This window comes from Ahaetulla prasina, chromosome 3 (assembly GCF_028640845.1).
Source record: "Ahaetulla prasina isolate Xishuangbanna chromosome 3, ASM2864084v1, whole genome shotgun sequence".
NCBI lineage: Eukaryota > Metazoa > Chordata > Lepidosauria > Squamata > Colubridae > Ahaetulla > Ahaetulla prasina.
Window position 1 is genome coordinate 160,334,643 of NC_080541.1, and position 22,131 is coordinate 160,356,773.

Below are 22,131 nucleotides of genomic sequence, written 5' to 3' on the forward strand. Positions count from 1 at the left end.
TTCCACGTGCGTTTTCCAACGTTTTAAAGCAAAAGTCACCGGTCGCTGAGAGTTTTACTTCAGAAGACCGCCTCTCAGTGCTGTTCTCGCGCCTCGGCCTCCCAAAGGCGGCGGCAGTGAGACCAGCCCGGTCCGCCTTCTTTGCGCGGAGAGGCCGGCTGGTCGGGTTTCCCTCCGCCTCTCTGGAATTCAGGCGGGAGAAGAGTCGAGGCGGCCGCGATGTCTGGAGCTCGGAGACGGGGCGAGGGGCATTCTCTGGCTGGCTTCAGGCGGGGCGCAGGGCAGGATGAAGTCAACGCGGCCGCCATTCCCCAGGGCTTGCTTCGGGCGGCTAGGAAAAGCGGCCAGTTAAACCTGTCCGGCCGGGAGTTGACCGAAGGTGAGCAGGGCCAGAGTCAGGTTTTCCCCACCCTAAAGAGCGAAGGTAGATCAAGCTTACGCCTCTGTAAAGGAAGACGGCCTGCTCTTCGTTCCCATGCCGGAAGGGCGGGGATTCAGGCAGACGAAGGGGTCTTTTTCCACCCGACCCTTCGGCTGGGACTGGAGGGGATTTTGCATTATTATGCGTCATTCACAGCCTCTTTTTGTTGCCGCCGAGATTGCTCCACAACGCAGAAGAAACCCGTTTGTGTGTATTGCCTTTATTTCGTTTTCTTGACTTCCTGTGGTTCTATGGGTTTTGTGTGTTCCTAGCTGTTCCAGGAACAAACAAACAAAAAAGCCGGTGTTCGTTAACACGAATTAAAAACTCCTCTTGCAACTCTTGAGCCAGCCTGCTGGGGCAATATATCAAGCCTGACTGCATTAGTCAAAGACTTTTATTTATTTATTTATTTTATTTATTTATTTGTCGTAACAATATATACAAGCATTGCATAAAGGATTATATAATATATAAACATACATTGCCCCAGCGGCATTTATATTGCATGGGAGCTGAAGAAGCTTTATTTATTTATTTATTTATTTATTTTGTCACAACAATATATGTAACTATCATACAGAAAGGTTATATAGTATATAAAGGTATACTATATAGGAAGTATACTATAGGAAGAAGAAAAGAAAAACAATAGGACAGGAACGGTAGAACAGGAGCTTCTTGGATGAGTAACGAAATGTCTTCAAACAACAACCAGAAAGTCCAGTTGTCTCTTGAAAAAAAGCACCTTTGGGGACGGCTGCGTTAGCGGTTTCTTGGGTTTATCTTCCTGGCCTTACAAACCAGTTTTATTTATTTATTTATTTATTTATTTTGTCATAACAATATATGTAGGTATCATACAAAAAGATTATATAATATATAAACACATATATGGGTAAATATAAGGAGGTATAAGCATATATGTATATAGGAAGAAGAAAAGAAAAACAATAGGACAGGAACGGTAGGCACGTTTTGTGCACTTATGCACGCCCCTTATGGTCCCCTTAGGAATGGGGTGAGGTCAATAGTAGACAGTTTTTGGTTGAAGATTTTAGGATTATGGGAAGAGACCACAGAGTCAGGTAAAGTATTCCAAGCACTGATGATTCTGTTACAGAAGTCATATTTTCTGCAATCTAGATTAAAGCGGTTGACATTAAGTTTAAATCTATTGGTTGCTCTAGTATTATTGCAATTGAAGCTGAAGTAGTCTTTAACAGGAAGGACATTACAATAGATGATTCTGTGAGTTAAACTTAGGTCTTGTCGTAGGCGACGGAGTTCCAAGTTTTCTAAGCCTAGGATTTCAAGTCTGGTGGGATAAGGTATTTTGTTGTTTTCAGAGGAATGGAGAACTCTTCTTGTAAAATATTTCTGGACACGTTCAATTGTATTGATGTCAGAGATGTGGTGAGGGTTCCAAACAGGCGAGCTGTATTCTAGAATTTTAGAAGGCATGTCTTCATGATTCAGCCTCTCATTCCACCACAGAAGCAGCTTAAATTCATTTTTCCTCTTCTCTCTTACGGCACATAAGCTGTGCCATAAGAGATGCTGCTGTCCTATGCCTCATTTAAAGCCATGCAGACTTGGCTGAGGTTGGCCCAGCCCCAGTTCCAAGTAGTTCAACTTTGGTTGCTATCAGCATTCCCCATCTCCTTTAGCCAAAGGGCACTGTCCTCTATAGTCTGGGCTATAAGAAAATACAGGTAGTCCTCGACTTAACTACCACAATTTTGCACCTCAACATTTCCATTGCTAAGCAAGTTAAGGGAGTTTTGCGTCATTTTACAAGCTTTCTTGCCACAGTTGTGACATGAATCACTGCAATTCTTTCTTTAGTAACAGGGTTGTTAAGTGAATCTGGCTTCCCCATTGACTTTGCTTGTGAAAAAGTTGCAAAAGGTGATCATATGGATCCCAGGACACTGTAGTTGCCATAAATACATGCCAATTGCCAAGCATCTGAATTTTGATCATGTGACCATGGGGATGCTGCAGCGGTCGTAAGTGTTAAAAGCAGTCATAAGTCACTTTTTTCACTTGCCGCTGTAACTTTGAATGGTTTTTAAACAAATGATTGTAAATCGAGGATTACCTATATGGACACTTATAGGTAGTGTCCATATAGGTAATTAGATTCTACAGCCTGCATGATGCCTAACCTGTTGGTATTTTGCATAGCACTGATAAGATATTCTGTAAATACGAATCTAGATGTTGTTGTTTTTTGATAAACTTGTTTTTAATGTATGCTTAGTGACCTTTTGAAAGGGTGGTAGACGACCATTGTCTATATGGAAGATCAATTTAAATGGAAAAAGGTACCATTTTTCTGCAGACATAGTTTGCATGCTGGCACTATTGCATTGGCGGTGGTGGCACCATTTCACCTACTTGAATGTCATTTTGTACATTCCATGGGATACTTCCAGATATTGCCAGCCACAGTCCCTTGCCTTTCTCTTGCATTACATTTATAGGGATATTTGGGAACTGGGATGAAATTCAGAAGAGTAATTATAATTTTTATTTTAATAAGCATGACCAATAAAGAATAAGTTGATCAATAAATCTGTGTGAAAAAATAAGTTACCTGATAGGTTGATGCAAGACAGTTTATGAAGGAGGTGGGAGGGACTTCTTTAGATATGCTATATGAGTGCCATCAAGCTATACCCTATTGATTTGTGAACAGGACTATATTTTGGCTTGTTTCAGTTCTTCTGGAAGACTTGTGGACCCATGTTTAGAAATAGCTTAAGTGGAAAGTTGTCACTGAAGAATAAACCATCACTTAGACAAGTTGAAAGATGGCTAAAACCTGCAATCCAGGCACCGAACCACATTCTCCCAAACTGGACATAAAACAATTAGTGTTTGTTTTTCCTGCTGAATATGAGGCAAAGTGGGAGACAAAAATAGTCAGTGGAATCACAGATTGCTGCCTTTCAAATTCAGAAGAGTAATTATAATTTTTATTTTAATAAGTGGCAAAGCTATAAAGGGCAAGACCACTCCCTATCTTTGTTAGTGAGGCAAATTTGAGCTTAGCTGTAGTGTGCAAAATAGGCCAGCATGCTTTGTGCAATCTCCAAATTTCAGAATCAAATATACTTAATTAATTTGTAATTTGCAGACTTTTGAATAAAATGAGATACTACATCTTTTAAAATTTTAGAAAATGTATAATTCTTCTCAGAAATAACATCTGTATCCCAAATCCATCAATTTATTCCAAAATCAGTATTAGCTTTAGAACAGGGGTGGGGAACCATAACTGTTTTGTGACTTGTGAACTTCAACTCCCAGAATTCCTGAGCCAGCCAATCCACAAGTCATAAAAGGGCCACAGTTCCTCACCCTTGCTTTAGAATAATAATAACAATAATGGAAGATGAATGGTTACTAAATGATTTTTTCATATGGACATATCCTATTTTTGTATACAGTACCTCTACATGTATGGCGAATAAATTTGGATACTCCAGAAGAGGCCCACCAAAACCTGTCTTTCGGTGGTGCTGATCGCTGGTGGGAGCAAACTGACCTCAACAAACTGATTTTATCTTCTAACAAACTGCAGTGTCTTTCTGATGATGTCAAACTCTTACCTGCCCTCACTGTGCTTGATGTGAGTAAAATAACTGATGAATGGCTGTTACTTTTATGTTACTAATCTTGGATTGATTGCTTTTGGGGGAAAACATCTTCTGGTCTGTAAATTGTACCAGTATTGTTGAATGATGTATTTTTGAGGAGAATATAAAGATCTCTCTGTTGATTCTTTTTCCTCTTCCTCCCTCTCTTGCACAAATTCCTGTAGAATGAAGAGTTGAGAGCTTTTCTTGAACACAGTAACCCCAGTTCAAACTCTTATCCAATTTGTTACCTAATCTTAAATCACTGATTTCATTCATATAATGTTGTGAATGAATGCTTGCCTTCTGATTGAGGATTCCTTAGCCTGTTGTCCTTGTGTAATACAGTTGTCTTTTTTCCTCATAGTTCTGAACGTTGAGGAACCTATTATAGCTGAAATGAAAATGTTTTGTATTTTAAAACTCTATTAAATACAAGTTTAATAGAGAAAACTCCTCAGTGATGACTTTTCTTCCTTACCTTTCACTCTTCTTCCTCCTTCCCATTTGTCATTTGTCAACATTTTCATCATTTGATGAAATGGCAAAAATACCTATTTTTCCGCGCAGGACTGGCATAGAATTTTTAGACGTTATTATTGGGTTTTTAATTTTTAATTGGGTTTTATGGTTTTTTAAATGTATTTTAAATTGGGGCCAAATTTGAATAAGTTTTTTAGTTATTGTTTTATTTGTATTGTGTTATTAATTGCTGTTTTTACTTGGCTGTAAACCGCCCTGAGTCCTTCGGGAGAAGGGCGGTATACAAATTAAATTATTATTATTATGATTATGATTATTATTATTATTATTATTATTATTATTATTATTAGAAGCACAAACTTTTTATTGCAATCTGCACAAATTTAGTGCAGATTGCAATGGATAGCATAATTTTAATTTTCAAAGTCTTCCTTTTGGCATATTTGAGCATTTAATATATTATACTTTAGCAAAAGAAAAGTTCTGACAATTTCTTATTACTTTTAGGTGCATGATAATCAACTCACGTCTCTTCCTTCTGCTATAGGATCACTAGAAAATCTTCAGAAAATTAATGTGAGGTAAAAATATTCTATAAATGAAATATTCATGGAATAGAATTTTTTGAAATATAGTTCTTGATAACTATCGGTATGTTCAAAAGTATTTGCAAGTCTTGGTATTTTTTCTATGAACAGGATGTTTTAAATTGTAAAGGTGTATTTATGAAGAGAAATGAGTTAGGTTTATTTTGTATAGAAAAATCTGGTTTTTCAGTTCAAATTGATCATATGTTTTGTTCTGCGTAAAGCAAATCTTTTAAGTTCAAAGCTATATCTTCCTCAAGTTAACTTCAACTTCTGGTGATCTCAAGAACATGTTGTTTTCTTGGAATAAGAAAGAAGTGTCTTTTTTACCTTTCCAATTTAGTCACAGCCCTGGAATTTCTTGATAATCCCCCATTCTAGTACTAACCTGGCTAGCAGACTAGCACTAGCATAAAAGATACCTGATGTAACCATATACTGTATGTACAGTATCTCTTCCCCGTTTTTGGTACCATTTATTCCAGCATGGTAAGGAATGTTGACTGACAGATAGGAGAGAAGAAAGCCCTTTCTGGTGACACCTATCCTCTGGAATGCCATCTCTCCAGAGATCTGATTGGCCTCATCCCTGCTGGCCTTCCATAAGGTCCTGGACATGTGGCTCTGAACTTGGAACTTCAAGTGTGGGATAGAACCCATCGCCTGGCTGTGTTGCATGCTAGTGTGGTTTTTTTTGCTATGTTTTTTATATTTATATGTATGCTTTATTATTTTAATATTGTAAACCACTCAGAGTATTGTGTGAGATGGACAACTATATAAATCCAATAACAAAGTAGCATAGTTTTTATCTGAAAGCTCACAGGTCTTTGGCAGCTGGTAGGGGTTAGGAAAAAATCAAAGTACACTTAAAAATGGTGTGATAACAGCAGTATATGTTCTCTTAAATTGCTCAGTTTTTGAAATCTTGAATATTTCTCATTGTTAAGAAATTACTATATAAGTACTTGCAGGCGTTGTCATTTTGCCTTAATTGAGAATTTTAGTTTTTAAAAAATAAAAATAAATCCTCGATATAAAGAAGAGTATTACTTCTGTTAATATAATCCCTGAATTTTAAGGCACCAACTAGTTCTAGGATTGCATGGTTCTTAGTTCTTAACCTTTCGCCGCGAACTGAAGACATATTTATTTATTCGCGCAGGACTGGCATAGAATTTTAGATGTTTTTTATTCGGTTTTAATTTTATTTAGTGGGTTTTATTGTTTTAAATACATTTTAACTTGGGGCCATATCTAATAAGTTTTTTAATTACGGTTTTATTTTGTATTTATTCATTGTTGTTTTATCTGGCTGTGAACCGCCCTGAGTCCTTCGGGAGAAGGGTGGTATAAAAATTTAATTAATTAATTAATTAATTAATTAATTAATTAATTAAATAAATAACCTAGTAGAGAAAAATAATTACACAATAGGCAGATTAGTTAAGGTAACAGTAGTTCAAAGAAGCAAAAGTATTCATACTGTAGTTATTTATTAATCTTAATAGCAGACCAATTGTATATTAATGCAGCCCTTCACAATTCCTATTTTATCAATAGTCATAATAAACTGCAAAAGATACCAGAAGAGCTTACTCAGCTAAAACACTTGAGGAGTCTGCTTCTGCAGCACAATGAATTGTATCGCTTGCCTGATGAATTTGGACAGCTTGTCAGTTTGGAAGAGTTGGTAAGTTGAAGATGATGGTTTATTACTTTCTTGTTTGGTTGTAGTTGCTACTGTTTTAATTGATTTGTTACTCATAGACTAAATACAGTACGTTTCTAGTAGTTGAAGTAGGTGACCTCCAAGTACAGGTAGTCATCGACTGACAGTTCATTTAGTGACAGTTCAAAATTACAGTGGCACTGAAAAAAGTGCCTTATGACTGCTTTTAATACTAATGACCATTGCAGCATCCCCATGATCACATCATCAAAATTCAGACACTTGGCAACTGACTCATATTTATGATGGTTGCAGTGTTGCGGAGTCATGTGATTACCTTTTGTGACCTTCTGACAAGCAAAGACAATGGGGAACCAGATTGATTTAATAACCATGTTATTAACTTAACAACTGTAGTGATTCACTTAACAACTATGGCAAGAAAAATCATAAAATTGGGCAAAATTTGCTTAGCAAGTCTCTTAGCAACACAAATCATGGTTATAAATCTAGGACTACCTGTAAAGGGTGAAAAAAGACCAGTCCGTTCCCTACAATTTCCCTAAGAATGAGATACTCACTGCAAAGCAGTGGAAGCTGCAAAAAGAGAGGTCAAAAATCTCCATCCTGTTTCTTCTGGGCTGCATACAAGTTTATATTATTATGGTTGGTTGCACAGGCAGCCAGATGTTTAGGTTGGATTTGGCCTTTGGTATTTTTATCAACCTTTCAAGTCCTTCCCAAAAATCCAGGATAGGCATATGTTATTGTTTCATCGTATTCAAGGTATTTGTTACAAATATAAGCTGTTCCAAGTAAGATTTCCTTTTGCACCACCTTTTTGGTGGTGGTTTGTTATTATGATAGTTCATCACATAGTCAGCCAGATGTTTAAACTGGATTTGCATTTTTATCCATTTATAGAGTTTGTCGTCAAGGTCCTGGGATAGCAGATATTCTTCTTTGATGGCATTAAGGGTATTGTTATAGAATGTAAACTTACTATGATCCATTCATTGACTGTCTAGGTCATGAATCTAATAGGGTATGCCAAAGCTTTGATGTCAGAACTCAAAGTGGAAGGTAGAATTGCGCTAACCTATTTGTTTTCAGCTAACCCAGATCCAAGTTTCTTAAACAAGTTATAAATTACAACTTAGGTTTTCTCACGTAGTTAAGGTACAAAATATGTAAAATATGGTTTTCTTTTCTTACTTTATTTCTTTAGGATATCTCTAATAACCATATCTCTGATATCCCTACAAGTTTTGCTTTCCTTGTAAACTTGGTGCATCTCAATTTAGGTTCTAATCAATTAAGGAATCTGCCAAAAGAAATCAGTGCAATGAAAAGTAAGTGCCTATTGAGTTATATTTTAATTATTGCTTTATTTTTATTATCTAATTTTCCAGTTTCTAAAATAAGTTTTCTAAAACATTATCAGCAGGCGTTTTTTTCCTTTAAGAAATTTTGTTTTATTGTAAATGAAAAGATGGCATGCTAATTTTAAATAAACTATTAGACTAAGTCTGTTTTCTACTTCTGTCCACTTATTAGTAGCACTCTGCATACATACTAGCTCTGGGTGTAGAAATTATTTACCATAAATTCTATAGTGCACATTTCCTTACTAGTTTAAATAGAGAAATTGAAGTAGTGTTTTTTTTAATTTTCTCTTAATATTTTTATAACATACACTGATATAAGTCATACTGAATCCCAACAGTATTTCTATAACCTTGCATTTACCACTGTAACTGAAGAAGCCATATTGGTAACATGCCATACATGCATTTGAGAATTTCTTCATATTGATCTTTCTTAAAGTAAACATTTATTTGGTTTCTGGAGGTGACATATTGAAAACCTGTATGTTGTGATCTTTAATAAGCCATCATTATGATTTTGGTACTGATGATGCAACTTCTTTCTCCATTTGCTCTCTTCCTCTAGGTTTAAGACAGCTTGATTGCACTAAGAATTTCCTGGAAACTATACCTCCTGAATTGGGCAGTATGGTTTCATTAGAACAACTTTATCTAAGGAGAAATAAGTTGTGCTACTTGCCAGATTTTCATTCATGTACATATTTAAAGGTAAGATTTGTTTTATTTTAATGCTTTTGCCTATTAGCAGATAGCTGAGATTAGAATTGAATCCAGCAATTTTTATCAAAATGAAAGTATCTGTGTCACAATCTTACTGCAGCAGCTGTTATATACCTACATGCACTATTGAGATAAACATTTTGTGATTTGCCCTCTTCACAGATATCCATAGCAGACAGTAGCGATATATAATGGTGAAACAGAGCTAAGCTTAATTGTTAATATAGCTATCTATTGAAATTGCATTTTAAATGATTTTTTCTTTAATAACAGGATTAGAAGCTGTCTATATATAATAATGCATATAATGTTTTCAGATAGCATGTTTTAAGGAAATGAGGAATATATTTACAATTTGGAACTGCATCATTTTTTTAATGAGATTATCAGAATTGTAATTATATTTGTGGAGGAACAGTATGATTTAGTTCACAATAATCTTTATGTCTTTAATGCTTGTAAGATTACAACGTAATATCACATTTAAGGAACTCTGAATTAAAATATTGCCTCTTATTGCTTTTAAACTTATAAAATTACATGAAATATATTGGCATATTTTGCTTTTTAGACAATGTTATCTTAATAGATGGAAAAACAATGTTGCTTATTTTTTATTTTTCTAGGAATTGCATGTTGGTGAAAATCAGATCGAAGTATTAAGAGCTGAACAACTGAAGTATCTGAATTCCTTGTGTGTGTTGGAGCTAAGAGATAATAAGTTGAAATCATTGCCTGATGAAATTACTCTGCTACAAGGATTAGAAAGGCTAGATTTATCCAACAATGATATTAGCAAGTAGGAAGCATATTTATTATTTTTACTTGTGAAGGGAGATACATTATATGTTAATTCAGTTCAAAACCACATTTTTTACTTTGGAAAGTATGTTATTCATGAAACTGTACAAATAAGAACCTTTTCTAATACTGAAGTTGAAAATAATGAATGGTTGAAATAATTATACTGCAGTTACTTGCTTTGGTACATACAATATCTGAAATAACCCCTTTATGTTATCAGTCTTCCTTGTAAACTAGGAAACCTTTCTCAGTTGAAATTTTTAGCATTGGAAGGAAATCCTTTAAGAGCATTCCGAAGGGATATTCTGCAAGTAAGTATACATAATGTACATACTATATTACTTATTTCTGATCCTTTACAGTCATAAGATAAACTACTTATGCTTTTAATTCTTTCATTTTAGAAAGGAACACAAGAAATCCTGAAATATCTTGCAAGCAAAATACAAGGTAAATAATTTATTTAAAAGTCAAAAATTATAGTTAAGCGAGACTTGGAATATCTGTTGGATTCTTATTTGTTTGCTGGGAAATGTTTTAGTAATTTTAGCAGAAATGTGTATTTTTATTTTGGAATATATTCTTAAGTGCTAAATAAATATGCAGCCTTCCTGGTTGATAGAGCAAAATGTTGTGAACTTTACTGATCACTTATTTATTGAAATATCCTTTTATTAGTAGAACTGAGTCAATAGTTTTGAAGATTTTTCAAAGAACAATTCCAAATATTTTCCAGGGCTGCTATATTTAGAACAGACCTAAATTTGGGGGGGGGGGGGATTAAGCCTGGTGTGAAACAATTACTTTTGGTGATTGACAATCTCAAAAGTGAGAACAAATATATTCACTCTACATTTGGTTCTGCCTACAACTATTCAATGCTAGGAATCTTCCAATCCATTTAATTGAACAAGTTTGATTTTTTTTAATGCATGCATCCGAAATGAAAAATATTTAAGTTTCAATATTTTAATCTTTTCTATTAAATACAGACTAAGTTTATTGGTAAAATTTGAAATAATCTTAATAGATTTTACGTATCAGATTTTATGTGAACCTACATTTTTTTTGTAGATGATGAAATAATTAACCCAAATGGAGAATTTCCCATGACAGCAATGACTTTGCCAAGTCAGTCCAAAATTAATATGCATGCTATTACTGTGCTGAAAACATTAGATTATAGGTAGGAGTATTTTAATTTTATAAGAACCAGATTTGTCTATAACTCCTTGCCTCTGGAATGTCTTTCACCTAAAACTGAATGAATCAACCTCTTTGCTGAAAATTTGAAATCCTTTAAAACAGATTTCGATATATATAACTATGGCCTGTGTACTACATAACTATTTAGTACACATACATATGCATATTTAGTACACATATGTGTACTAAATATGCACAATATATGCAATAGTATATATGTAATAGTACAATATATGCAATATATATGCATATATTTAGCACACATACATATGCAACATTCATTAATTATTTTAATTTTTAATTCTTAGTTTAATATTTGTATTGTTGTTAGGTGTTTTTTTATTATAAATCACCTTAAAATGTTAGAAATATAAAAACACAACAAAAAATAAACAAATTTATGAAAGTATTCAGCTTCAGGGTGAGGGTGTACCCAAATCTTTTTGAACTATATCATTGTTTCAATTTGTTTAGAACTATCTATGAATCCAACCATTTTGGTTTATAGAATATAACCCATGGAATCCAATCATTAAGACTTAATTAAAAAAACTCATGTTTTCAAAAATTGTGGCTTGAGATGAATGTGTGAGCCCAATCAGTGGCCCCTAAGAAGTCTTATATTAGGAAATTTCTTATTTATATTTGAATGAAAGAACTATCACAAGTCATCTTTGTTACATGAATTGCATTTTCTATTTAAATCATTGATATTGAGGTCAAAACCTTGTCAAGGAGACATCATTGCAAAGACTAGATCAGTCAGCCCAGTGTTAGTTGTGATACAGCTATTCTATCTTGTGGTTTTGTAGGTTAGTACAGTAAAACCTTATTTTAAAAGCCTAATTGTTGTTGGTATAGGGTCTGTTATTGAGGAAAATATAATTGGAAAGTGAAATACTGTAGAGATTCGTATCATTTCTGCACAGGGTTATGAAGTTGCTGCCCAAATTAGATGAATCAAACATAAATTTGGTTTGTTGCATGCAAGGTTTATTGTATTTGGTCTGGCCCGATAGAAGATATTTATAGGGATTAAAAAAAATATTTTATCATTAATGTATGACATGTTGAACTTTTAATGTGTTTTTATAACATTCCAAAGAGTGTCTAGAGCAAACAAGACTGATCATCTTTATCCTTTCAAACAAAATAACTTTTTAAAATGCTGTATAGTGAGAAACAGGCCGTTTTAATACCGGATGAAGTTCTGAATGCAGTTGGAGACAATCCAGTCACTAATGTAAACTTCAGCAAGAATAATCTGACTGAAATTCCAGCAAGGTACTACGTTTTTATAGTTTTTAATATTGCTCTTTCTTACTGTAAAGAAAATGTACAGGTAGCCCTTGCTTAATGACCCTAATTGGGAGAGGAATTTCCATCACTAAGCGATGCAGTTGTTAGGTGAAACATCACGTGACGACACCTACACCTCTTAGCGACGGCTGTTCTATAATTCCGGTTGTGATTGTTAGATGAGAACCATGTCATCATAAAGCAAGGACCTCAGGCTTCTGCCCTGTTATGTAGGACTCACCCGTACTACTACTCCCCCGCCTGCCTCTCTCCCCCCATCTCTGCCCTTTTGGCCACTTCACACTATGCTGCCTTGCATTATGCCCTGTGTTTTGCCAACCACGCAACCCTGTTTCCTTGGTCCTGTTGCCCTGCTCTCCACTGCCCCGCATTCCCTGCTACCCTGCACTATACCCTGTAGCTCTATTTTCCTGCACTACACTGCCCCTGCCACCCTATGCTCCACCCCCACTTCTGTATTTCATAAGGTGCTGCTCACCTTATCCTATGCTTCATCTACACTTCTATTGCCCTGTCACTTGCGCTCTGCCACCTCACCGCTCCCACTGCTTTGTGCTCTGCCCTATACCCCCACTACCCTGCACTTTATCACACTTAATATTATAAGTGCCTGGTCTCTATAGTTTCCATCTCACTTTGGGATGAAATGTAGGCTTTCAGGTTTTTGTTTTTTTCTAGTCTTTCGTAGTAATTGCTCATGTTCTTTTCTCAAACAGTGTATGTTTGTTTTTCTTTGGATGGCATTATATTTTAACTGTGAAATATAGGCCAGTTAAAAAAAAACACTATAAAAGTTTAAATGCATTATCAGTGTTTTTTTAAAACTGCTCCAAATAATGCAGATCCTAACAATATCAAAATAAATTGCTTGCTTAATTATTTATTTTTACAATTTCTGCAGGATTGTGGAACTAAAAGAATCTGTGAGTGATATTAATTTTAGTTTCAATAAGCTATCTTCTGTTTCACTGGAGCTCTGTATGCTTCACAGACTGACACATTTGGAACTCAGGTAAGCAATTCCTGAAAAATTTCAAAGCTGCATTTGAATTATACCTGTCTGAGGTTTTGTTTTCTCCCCAAATGCAAAAATTATTGAAAGGTTATCTAAGAACTCAATTTAGAAGTGTCAGAGTAGGATAAAACCAATTCAGATGAGTCGCAAAGGATCCTGAAAATAAACCTTTCTTTCAAAATCGCCAGTATTATTAGGTAGGAATGTTTCAAAGGCTCAGTTTCATTTACTTCAGATTATAGTATTGTGGTTTTGTGATCCCAATAAAGTACCTTCGTTGCATGAAAATTATTATAAATAGAAGCCACTTTCAGACACTTCCTCTTAATATGGGGACAAGACTTATTTGATTCTTATGAATCTGACTAATGTTGACTCAGATATGGTTGAAGTCCAAAATTATATGATTGCATTTGCAGTATGTAAGGTTTGGGATTAAGAGTGGCTCTGGTTTACTTTCAGCCATGGAATCCTGCTAGTTGATTTTGGGCCAGTTGCACTCTGTTCTAGTACATAGGATTGTTATGTGGGCGAAAAAAATAAGTTTTGTATTATGCTTACATACAAGCAGGTGCCAAATAAACATACTAATGCTGATGGCAATAATTTCCTTAATATCAAGAGAAGAAACTAGGCCATACTTTGCATAATATGAGACCCGCTTATTTATATCTGGCAAAATCTGTTTGCAACCTGCACAACCGCTGAAGACCACTATAGAGTTTTCCTACTTGAAATCAATAAAGTCATTAAACTATATGTACCACAAATGACCACCATGACCAGGAAAAGCAAACTACCCATATCAATAAAAAAGCTTCAATAAAAAAAAATCGCTCTGGAAAAGAAACAAAAAAGGCTGTATAGCAAATTTCAAAATCCGCTACAAAAATATATGCAACCAAATAAAAACTGAATGCACAAATTAGCACACCAAGCAAGAAGAGAACCTTTTGCACACAAATTCCAATCGTGCTTTTTATAATTTTGTGAACAATAAACTTAAAGACTCAAGATCCATCCCACCACTAAAAGATTCTAACAACAAAGAATACAATGATGAAACAGTTAAAGCTAACCTCTTCAACAGTTTCTTTGGCTCAGTTTTTGTTAACAGCAATAACACATATCCGACATTCCATAAACGCACTAGCATTGAATATGATGACTTAACCCATATAGATTTCACAGAAGAAAACGTTGAAAAAGCTCTTCATAACTTGAAACCATCGCTACCTATTGGACCTGATGGACTATGCGCATACTTCTTAAAAAAACTTTCCACTAATATAGCAGAACCCCTAAGCATAATCTTTGACAAAGCTTTCACAACCAGTTCCCTTCCCAAACTTTGGTCACTAGCCACAGTCATCCCTATCTTCAAAAAAGGAGACCCCAGCTTAGTTGAAAATTACAGGCCGATCTCTGTGCTGCGTCAACTGCAAAGTCATGGAATCAATCATCAACCAATCCATTACCTCACACTTAGAAACTAACAACCTACTCTCCAATAAACAATTTGGTTTCAGGAAAAATTATCATGCAACTTACAACTTCTTCACTGTAAAACATATGGACTACAAATCTCGATCAAGGCAAAACAATAGATGCAATCTACATAGACTTCTGCAAAGCTTTTGACTCAGTAGTACACGATAAACTTCTCCTAAAACTAAAATCCTATGGCATTTCAGGACCCCTTCACAAATGGATATTTGCATTTCTGTCCAACAGACAACAAGTGGTCAAAATTGGCAATGCTCTATCAAATCCTGTTCCTGTCAAGAGTGGCGTTCCTCAAGGCAGCGTCCTTGGACCAACACTCTTCATACTATACATTAATGATCTTTGTGACCATATCGCAAGTAATTGTGTTCTCTTTGCTGACGATGTCAAACTATTTAACACCACAGACAATGCATCTATCATCCAAAAAGACCTTGATCATCTAACCACTTGGTCTAAAACTTGGCAACTCCAGATCTCAACCAGCAAATGCTCAGTCTTACATATTGGAAAAAAGAACCCAAACACTAAGTACATACTTGATGGACATTACCTTACAGATGACCCCCACTCCGTTAAAGACCTTGGAGTTTTCATGTCAAATGATCTAAGTGCCAAAGCCCACTGCAACTACATAGCAAAAAAAGCTCTAAGAGTTGTAAACCTAATTTTGCGTAGCTTCTTTTCCAAAAACACTACACTACTAACCAGAGCATATAAAACATTTGCTAGACCAATTCTAGAATACAGCTCGCCTGTTTGGAACCCTCACCACATCTCTGACATCAATACAATTGAGCGAGTCCAGAAATATTTTACAAGAAGAGTTCTCCATTCCTCTGAAAACAACAAAATACCTTATCCCACCGGACTTGAAATCCTAGGCTTAGAAAACTTGGAACTCCGTCACCTTGACAAGACCTAAGTTTAACTCATAGAATCATCTATTGTAATGTTCTTCCTGTTAAAGACTACTTCAGCTTTAATTGCAACAATACAAGAGCAACCAACAGATTTAAACTTAATGTTAACCGCTTTAATCTAGATTGCAGAAAATATGACTTCTATAACAGAATCATCAGTGCTTGGAATACTTTACCTGACTCTGTGGTCTCTTCCCATAATCCTAAAAGCTTCAACCAATAATTTTCTACTATTGACCTCACCCCATTCCTGAGGACCATAAGGGGCGTGCATAAGCGCACAAACGTGCCTACCGTTCCTGTCCTATTGTTTTTTTTCTTCTTTTCTTTTCTTCTTCATATATATATATTGATGCTTATACCTCCTAATATTTACTCATATATATGTTTATATACTATATAATCCTTTTTATATGATGTTGTGACAAAAATAAATAAATAAAAAATAAATAAATAAATATCTATTCTCCTAGCCATATAGAGTAGATACAAGTAGAAAGAAGAACCCCTTAGAATTAGGCCAATGTTTCTTAATCCTGGCAACTTGATGTTGTATGGATTTTAACTTCCAGACATTTGCTAGTTGGAAATTCTGGAGTTGATGTTCCCAAATCTTCAAGTTGCCATAGTTGAGAAAAACTGAATTAGGCTATCTAGAGTAATTCTCAGTCTTACTAGTTGGAAGTTCCTAACAGGTTTTGAGAACAGCAGTTCTCCTTTTAATGTTTTATCCCAGAACTACCTTCCTTTCAAACTCAGGTATATTAATTTATGTTTGATGGGGAACCTCAGTTTATGTATGTTTTAAATTACATAGTTCAATTTAAATATTGACATACAATAAAAAGTGATTGCTTTTCTGTTTGACAATTTAGAAATAACATTTTGACATCTCTGCCAGATGAAATGGAAGCATTGGCAAAACTACGGACAATAAATCTTGCCTTTAACAGGTAAATGCTCTTACAGTCTCTTCATCATGTGGTATTATGTGGTGCTACTATTTGTATTTTGGAAAGTATTGTGCATTTATGTTGCCCAACAAGTCTGATGTACAAATGGAATCAACACAGGAAACTTTAGGGAGATTTCATATTTGAAAAAGCCATCTTCTGACAATGGAAATGCCTGCTCATAGATGTCAAAACGTTATGTTCCCTTTCTCACTATTCCGCAATGTGATTGCTTCACGTAGAAATTGATTGGCTTGGGACTTTATAGAGTAGTTAGCAGGCAATTTGTTTGTCATTCAAAGATTAATTAGACATAAAAAATTATTAAAGTAACATCTTTTCTCATAAGCTCTGTAAAAAATATCCTATGGTAAAATGGGCGGCCAATAAATTTAATAAATAAAATAAAAATAAATAAAATATGGGTAGGAGCGAAGCAGTGCTAATTGGCTTTTCAGGATACAAAATTATTTTTTAAAAGACTTTCTTACCTGAAATCACTACCATTAAAATAATTCTTTGTATTTTATTCCTTATAATTAAGGTTTTTATAAATTGCATGTGTTTAGAGTTTACTATATAGTAATGTCATTATTTGTCACTCATCATGTTTTCAAATAAGGTGTTGAAAGAATAGTTTGTCATGTTTACTCTGTAGCCTGATCACAAGACTTTAACAGTATATTGTTGGTTCCATGGATTTTTTTCCCTTCAGTGTAATCAAATTATTTCAGCTTATCTGTTTACTAATGAAATGCATATTAATTTTTATAGATTTAAAATATTTCCAAATGTGCTCTATCGCATCTCGACTCTAGAAGCCATTCTTCTTGGAAATAATCAGATTGGATCCCTAGATCCTCAACAGCTACAGAAGATGGAAAAGCTCAGTACTCTAGATCTTCAAAATAATGATCTCCTACAGATTCCACCAGAACTTGGGAATTGTGACAATCTCAGGTGATCACATTAGCTTTGAATGTTTCTAAACAGCATATTTATTTTACCAAAATACTGTGAGGAAGCATTACATACATTTATTGGGGCTTTTGTAGGGGGGTTTACTGCTATACTGAGTCTGTTGAACTGATTTGCTTTTATTTTTGAAAATATTTAGTGATTTGTGGCTATGGAGGATCAGACAATATTCTGTTCCTTAGGATAGTTTGCATCATTTTCAGTTAGAAGCACTTTGCCATGTGCTCCTGTTTTTATTTATTTGTTCAATTTGTTCAAATAAGTTCAGTTGTTCAGCTGTCAGTCTGAGGAACTGAACAGAATTAAAAACACAACGAACAAAAAATGAAACAGTAAAAAACTGTTAAAAACTGTAAAAAAACAATCTGCAGGAGAGTGAAAACAATCTCATCCCATTTTGCCAGCTCCGCATCACCCCTGCCCAGTCCCCAGGCATCATGGTCTTCTGCTGGACCTAATTAGGCAAGTAGATATAATTGAATGGGGTGGGGGTGTCCCTCAAATAAATTGGCCCCGACATTATGAGCAACTTGAACTGAACCTGGGAGCAGACTGCTAAGCAATGTAGCTCACAGAGCAGAAGCGTAATGTGCACTGATCTAAGTGTGCATATAACTACCCACACCACATTTTGTAGCCGCTGAAGCTTATGGATTGTCTTCAAGAGCAGCCCCATATAGTGTGTGTTACAGCAATCCATGTGGAAGTGACCAGGACATGAGTGAGTAGAGCATTCCAATCCAGCAGATTTATGCCCTATCAAGCTAAGTAAATTCTTGAATATCATATATACCGAGTTCAATTTAGTAAAAACCTCAGAATCAATTTGTCGGAAAGGCCATGTCTAAATAAATCGAATTCTTCTTTCTCCTGTGAGGAGTGAAGAAGACAGTGTACACTCAGTTGTCTGACGTTTCCAAGTGATGGCTATGCAATTAATTACCTAAATTAGAGCAGTTCAGCTTTAAATTAAATAAACTGATAATTATTATTCAGAATACTAATAAGGCCCAAAGAAGGATTAATGTGTATGTGTAGACCTTGTTTCAAGAATTTAGAATGGAATAGGGCTTCTTTTATGTAGTATGTTTCTCTTGCAAGTTGCATTTAGAACCTCAAGAGAAGCTTGTAAGAAAAACCAATCAATCAAAATAGGAAGCTGATTTCAGGTCTTCCTTTGAGATAAGAGAGTAGATTTTGAGATAGACTTCAAATAGAATTCAAAGAGAGATGCTGAGAGGACATGATTTCAAGAATAAGCCTGTAGAGGAGAAAAAGACATTTTAATAAGTGGCAAAAATATTACTGAAAGGTAAATAGATTAGATATACAACATTGCTGTTGAATGTTTGTTTAATCTAGCAAAATTCTTATGCAAATGGAAGCATTTTGAAGATGTTGATTCAGCTTTCTGCAGTTTGAATGAGAGGAGTCGCCATGGATTTCTTCACTCCCTCTGAATGTTTCTGTATTCTTATAGACTTTGCATCTGTATGAACAGCAGCTCTAATTGGTTTCTATCTTTCTCTTAGAGTACTTTTATTGGAAGGTAACCCTTTCCGAACTCCCCGTGCAGCTATTCTGGCTAAGGGAACAGCTGCTGTGCTTGAATATCTGAGAAGCAGGATTCCTACTGTTGCCGCTGATGTGAACTAAAAAGTGTGCAACATCTTACTTTCTGAAGAACGAAGATCATGGTGTTGTTGAGAAACATAACTTGAAAATGCATATGCTAGGAAGTTGCTTCTAGGGTTCTCAAAGGATTTTAGTCTACTTGCAGGCAACTCAGGCTGTCCTTGGGGCCATACTTGTATGGCATGTATTTGGGTGAGTGATATATGACACTACCTAGAAAAAGCAGATGGTTGCTTATGACCTTCTCTCCCTTCAACATATGTATCTGGTATGGCCATGTTCTAATTTTATATTTGGTACTTTTCAGCCATTTAGAAATCTGCTTATATGTTTTAAGAGCCCCAAAATGTGTTTGCTATTCATGTATACAATCTTAAGGCTTTGGTCTGAAGGGTGTTATAGAAGAAGTATAAACTAAAGATTTGGTTGCCATTGGTATTTTGATACATGAATGTAATCTGTATTTTAAATTCAGATTCAATTTCAAAAATAGCATTTATACACATTTACAAATGCAAAAAATACTTATGGAACAAACACACAATACAGAGTATCACAAATATAAGGAATAGTACATTAACCCAGAGTATTCCCAACTTCGGGGTTGGTAGGCTCTCATGGTTTTTGTGGATTTCATAGGCATCATTGCAAATATTAGTTTTGTAGGAAGCAAACTGATGAGGTTCTGTTCTGTTCTATGAATCCTTTCATTCCCCCCCCCCCAACACATATATCACATTGTAAATATCCTCTTCAAATGTTTTCCTTGTATTCTGTCCTCTTGTTTGTTTCTTAATTGAAAGGATAAATACACTTATTTCATTGTGGGATCCTACTTGGCTTGCTTCCAGATTATTTTATTCTGATACAATCCCTGTCTGAGTGAGGATTCCTGCCAAATTCCAGTCCTGAAACTGGTGGATTGCCCCTGGTTCGGACCTGTTCTTGTGAACCGGTAGTAAAACCAGGGGGAGGCTCTGCCCACTGACCGCGACATAATCCGGAAGCTTCTGCGCATGTGCAGAAGCTTCTACAATGTGCAGAAGCAAGCGCATGTGCGTGATCCCGCTGCAAACCAGTAGTAAAGGTAAGTAGAACCCACCCCTGTCCTGAAATACTAAGTAAACATTCAGTTAATTGATGAGTTGTACTGTTGAATCACCAGTGTTAAAAGACTGAGGTTTTAATTCCTTGTATAATACTATCTGTTCAGCAATATATGGAATTATTTGTTGGATGTTGGCAAGTACTAAGGGTGATTGCAAAACCACAATCCTAATTGAATACAAGCTTAAGAGACAGCTGGTTCTAACTCAGGCCTGGGCAACTATGGCCCCTTTGCAACTCCCAGAATTCCTGAGCCAGGAGTGGCTGCTGGCTTAGGAATTCTGGGAAATGAAGTCCACAGGTCATAAAGGGGCCATAATTTGCTTCCACCCATACAACCCCACCTCTGCCTACCCCAATCAGCAATTCCAGTAAGAGGTGATTTCTCCAGAATCTTGATATTAGATGATGGCCATTGATACACTAAATATGATGCACGCCGTGAGTCCTTCGGGAGAAGGGCGGTAAAAAAATCAAATAAATAATAAAAAATAATAATAATAAAAATGAAGGCCTATTTTAGAGAAAGAAAATATGCTGATTAAAGGTAAAGAGGATGCTGTGGCATCTTCTAGATGTTTGCTTTTATCTATATAATAAAATGTTTTGGGTTTTGTAAATATGCTGGCAGGAATTCTTACAGATCAAAGAGGTCCTTCTGGAAACTCATTATAATCTCCAACAAATATGCTTAAGTGCCCCTGTGTGAAGCAGTAGACACTGACCTTTTTAGCAGCTGAGAAGTTAAGGATAGCATAAAGGCTACACTAGTGCATTAAACTTTGTGTGTATGTGTGTGTGTGAGACAGAGAGAAAGAGAAAGATACTTCACATCTAGCCAGCTCTGCCAGATGCTTTCTACCCTATATGAACTTTAGCTACAGCAGGATCATCAACCTTCAAAATTCGAAAACCCCAGGAGAGCAAATGTTCTGTCTATTGTGGTGGCAGCTGCTGGGAAAGTAACCTTTAAAGCTGCTCTTTTATGTTCCAAACTATGCTTCAGATAAACTTGGAGAGTCTTTAAAAAATTAAAACTAAGTCTGAATCTGAGTACAAGTAAAACCAATGAGAGACTTGCTGTGGATTATTGATACTTGCTTTCTGTGAGTGATAAAAGATGAAAGTGTGGCAATACATTGCTCTGAAGGCAGAATGTTTACAATAAGGTGACTTTATTTATACAATAGACTTTTTAATATATTATTCAAAACACTTCTTTTAAATACTGAAAAAATTTGAGTACATCAAAGCCGAAAATGGCTCTGCTATACGCTGCACAGCATTGTTTGAGTCCCTGTATTCTTTTTATGTACAGAAAGCATCTGCAAAATGCATTCTAGACACAATATACACCTTACTAGTTAGTGTCAATACGCAAAGTAAAATGGAAAAGATACTATCTGTATGTGCAAATTAAAGATAATTGATTTCACTGAATCAATTCATTTAAAATATAGCTTTAAAGTACTTTTTCACATAAAATGAAGCAGCTTTCAAGTTCAGTAAATCTGTATACTGCAAAACATTGAATTACATTCACAATCTATGTTCATAAAGTAGTAAATGATTCTTCATTCAGCCTTATTTACAATGATACTGTAATTAAACTGAAAAGTATTTTGTCATATAGCAATCTTTTTAACACATACAAAAATGACAGTTCTGTATATAATTTAAGCTCAAAATCACAATTGTTTCAAAATATTAATTACAATACAGCTATCTCTATAATTAAACATGTGTTTTATAAAATGGTAAAATTT

The 22,131-nt window shown here is 35.2% G+C and overlaps 1 protein-coding gene across 2 annotated transcripts; it reads left to right on the top strand.

Annotated features, from left to right (window-relative positions):
* The first annotated feature begins 64 nt into the window (after nucleotides 1–64).
* On the top strand, nucleotides 65–21,947 carry LRRC40 (leucine rich repeat containing 40). 2 transcript variants are annotated; one of them, XM_058176362.1, is made up of 15 exons: nucleotides 65–379; nucleotides 3,880–4,061; nucleotides 5,059–5,132; nucleotides 6,702–6,831; nucleotides 8,039–8,162; nucleotides 8,764–8,906; nucleotides 9,545–9,717; nucleotides 9,943–10,033; nucleotides 10,127–10,172; nucleotides 10,797–10,908; nucleotides 12,105–12,212; nucleotides 13,150–13,260; nucleotides 16,568–16,645; nucleotides 17,420–17,605; nucleotides 19,156–21,803. In XM_058176362.1, the coding sequence occupies exons 1-15, from the start codon at nucleotides 220–222 to the stop codon at nucleotides 19,277–19,279; spliced, it is 1,842 nt and encodes a 613-aa protein (XP_058032345.1). In that variant the 5' UTR covers nucleotides 65–219; the 3' UTR covers nucleotides 19,280–21,803. The 2 variants fall into 2 exon arrangements, with proteins under 2 accessions (XP_058032345.1, XP_058032347.1); XM_058176364.1 differs by lacking the exon at nucleotides 65–379 and adding an exon at nucleotides 391–628 and having other exon boundaries at nucleotides 19,156–21,947.
* The last annotated feature ends 184 nt before the right edge of the window (nucleotides 21,948–22,131 follow it).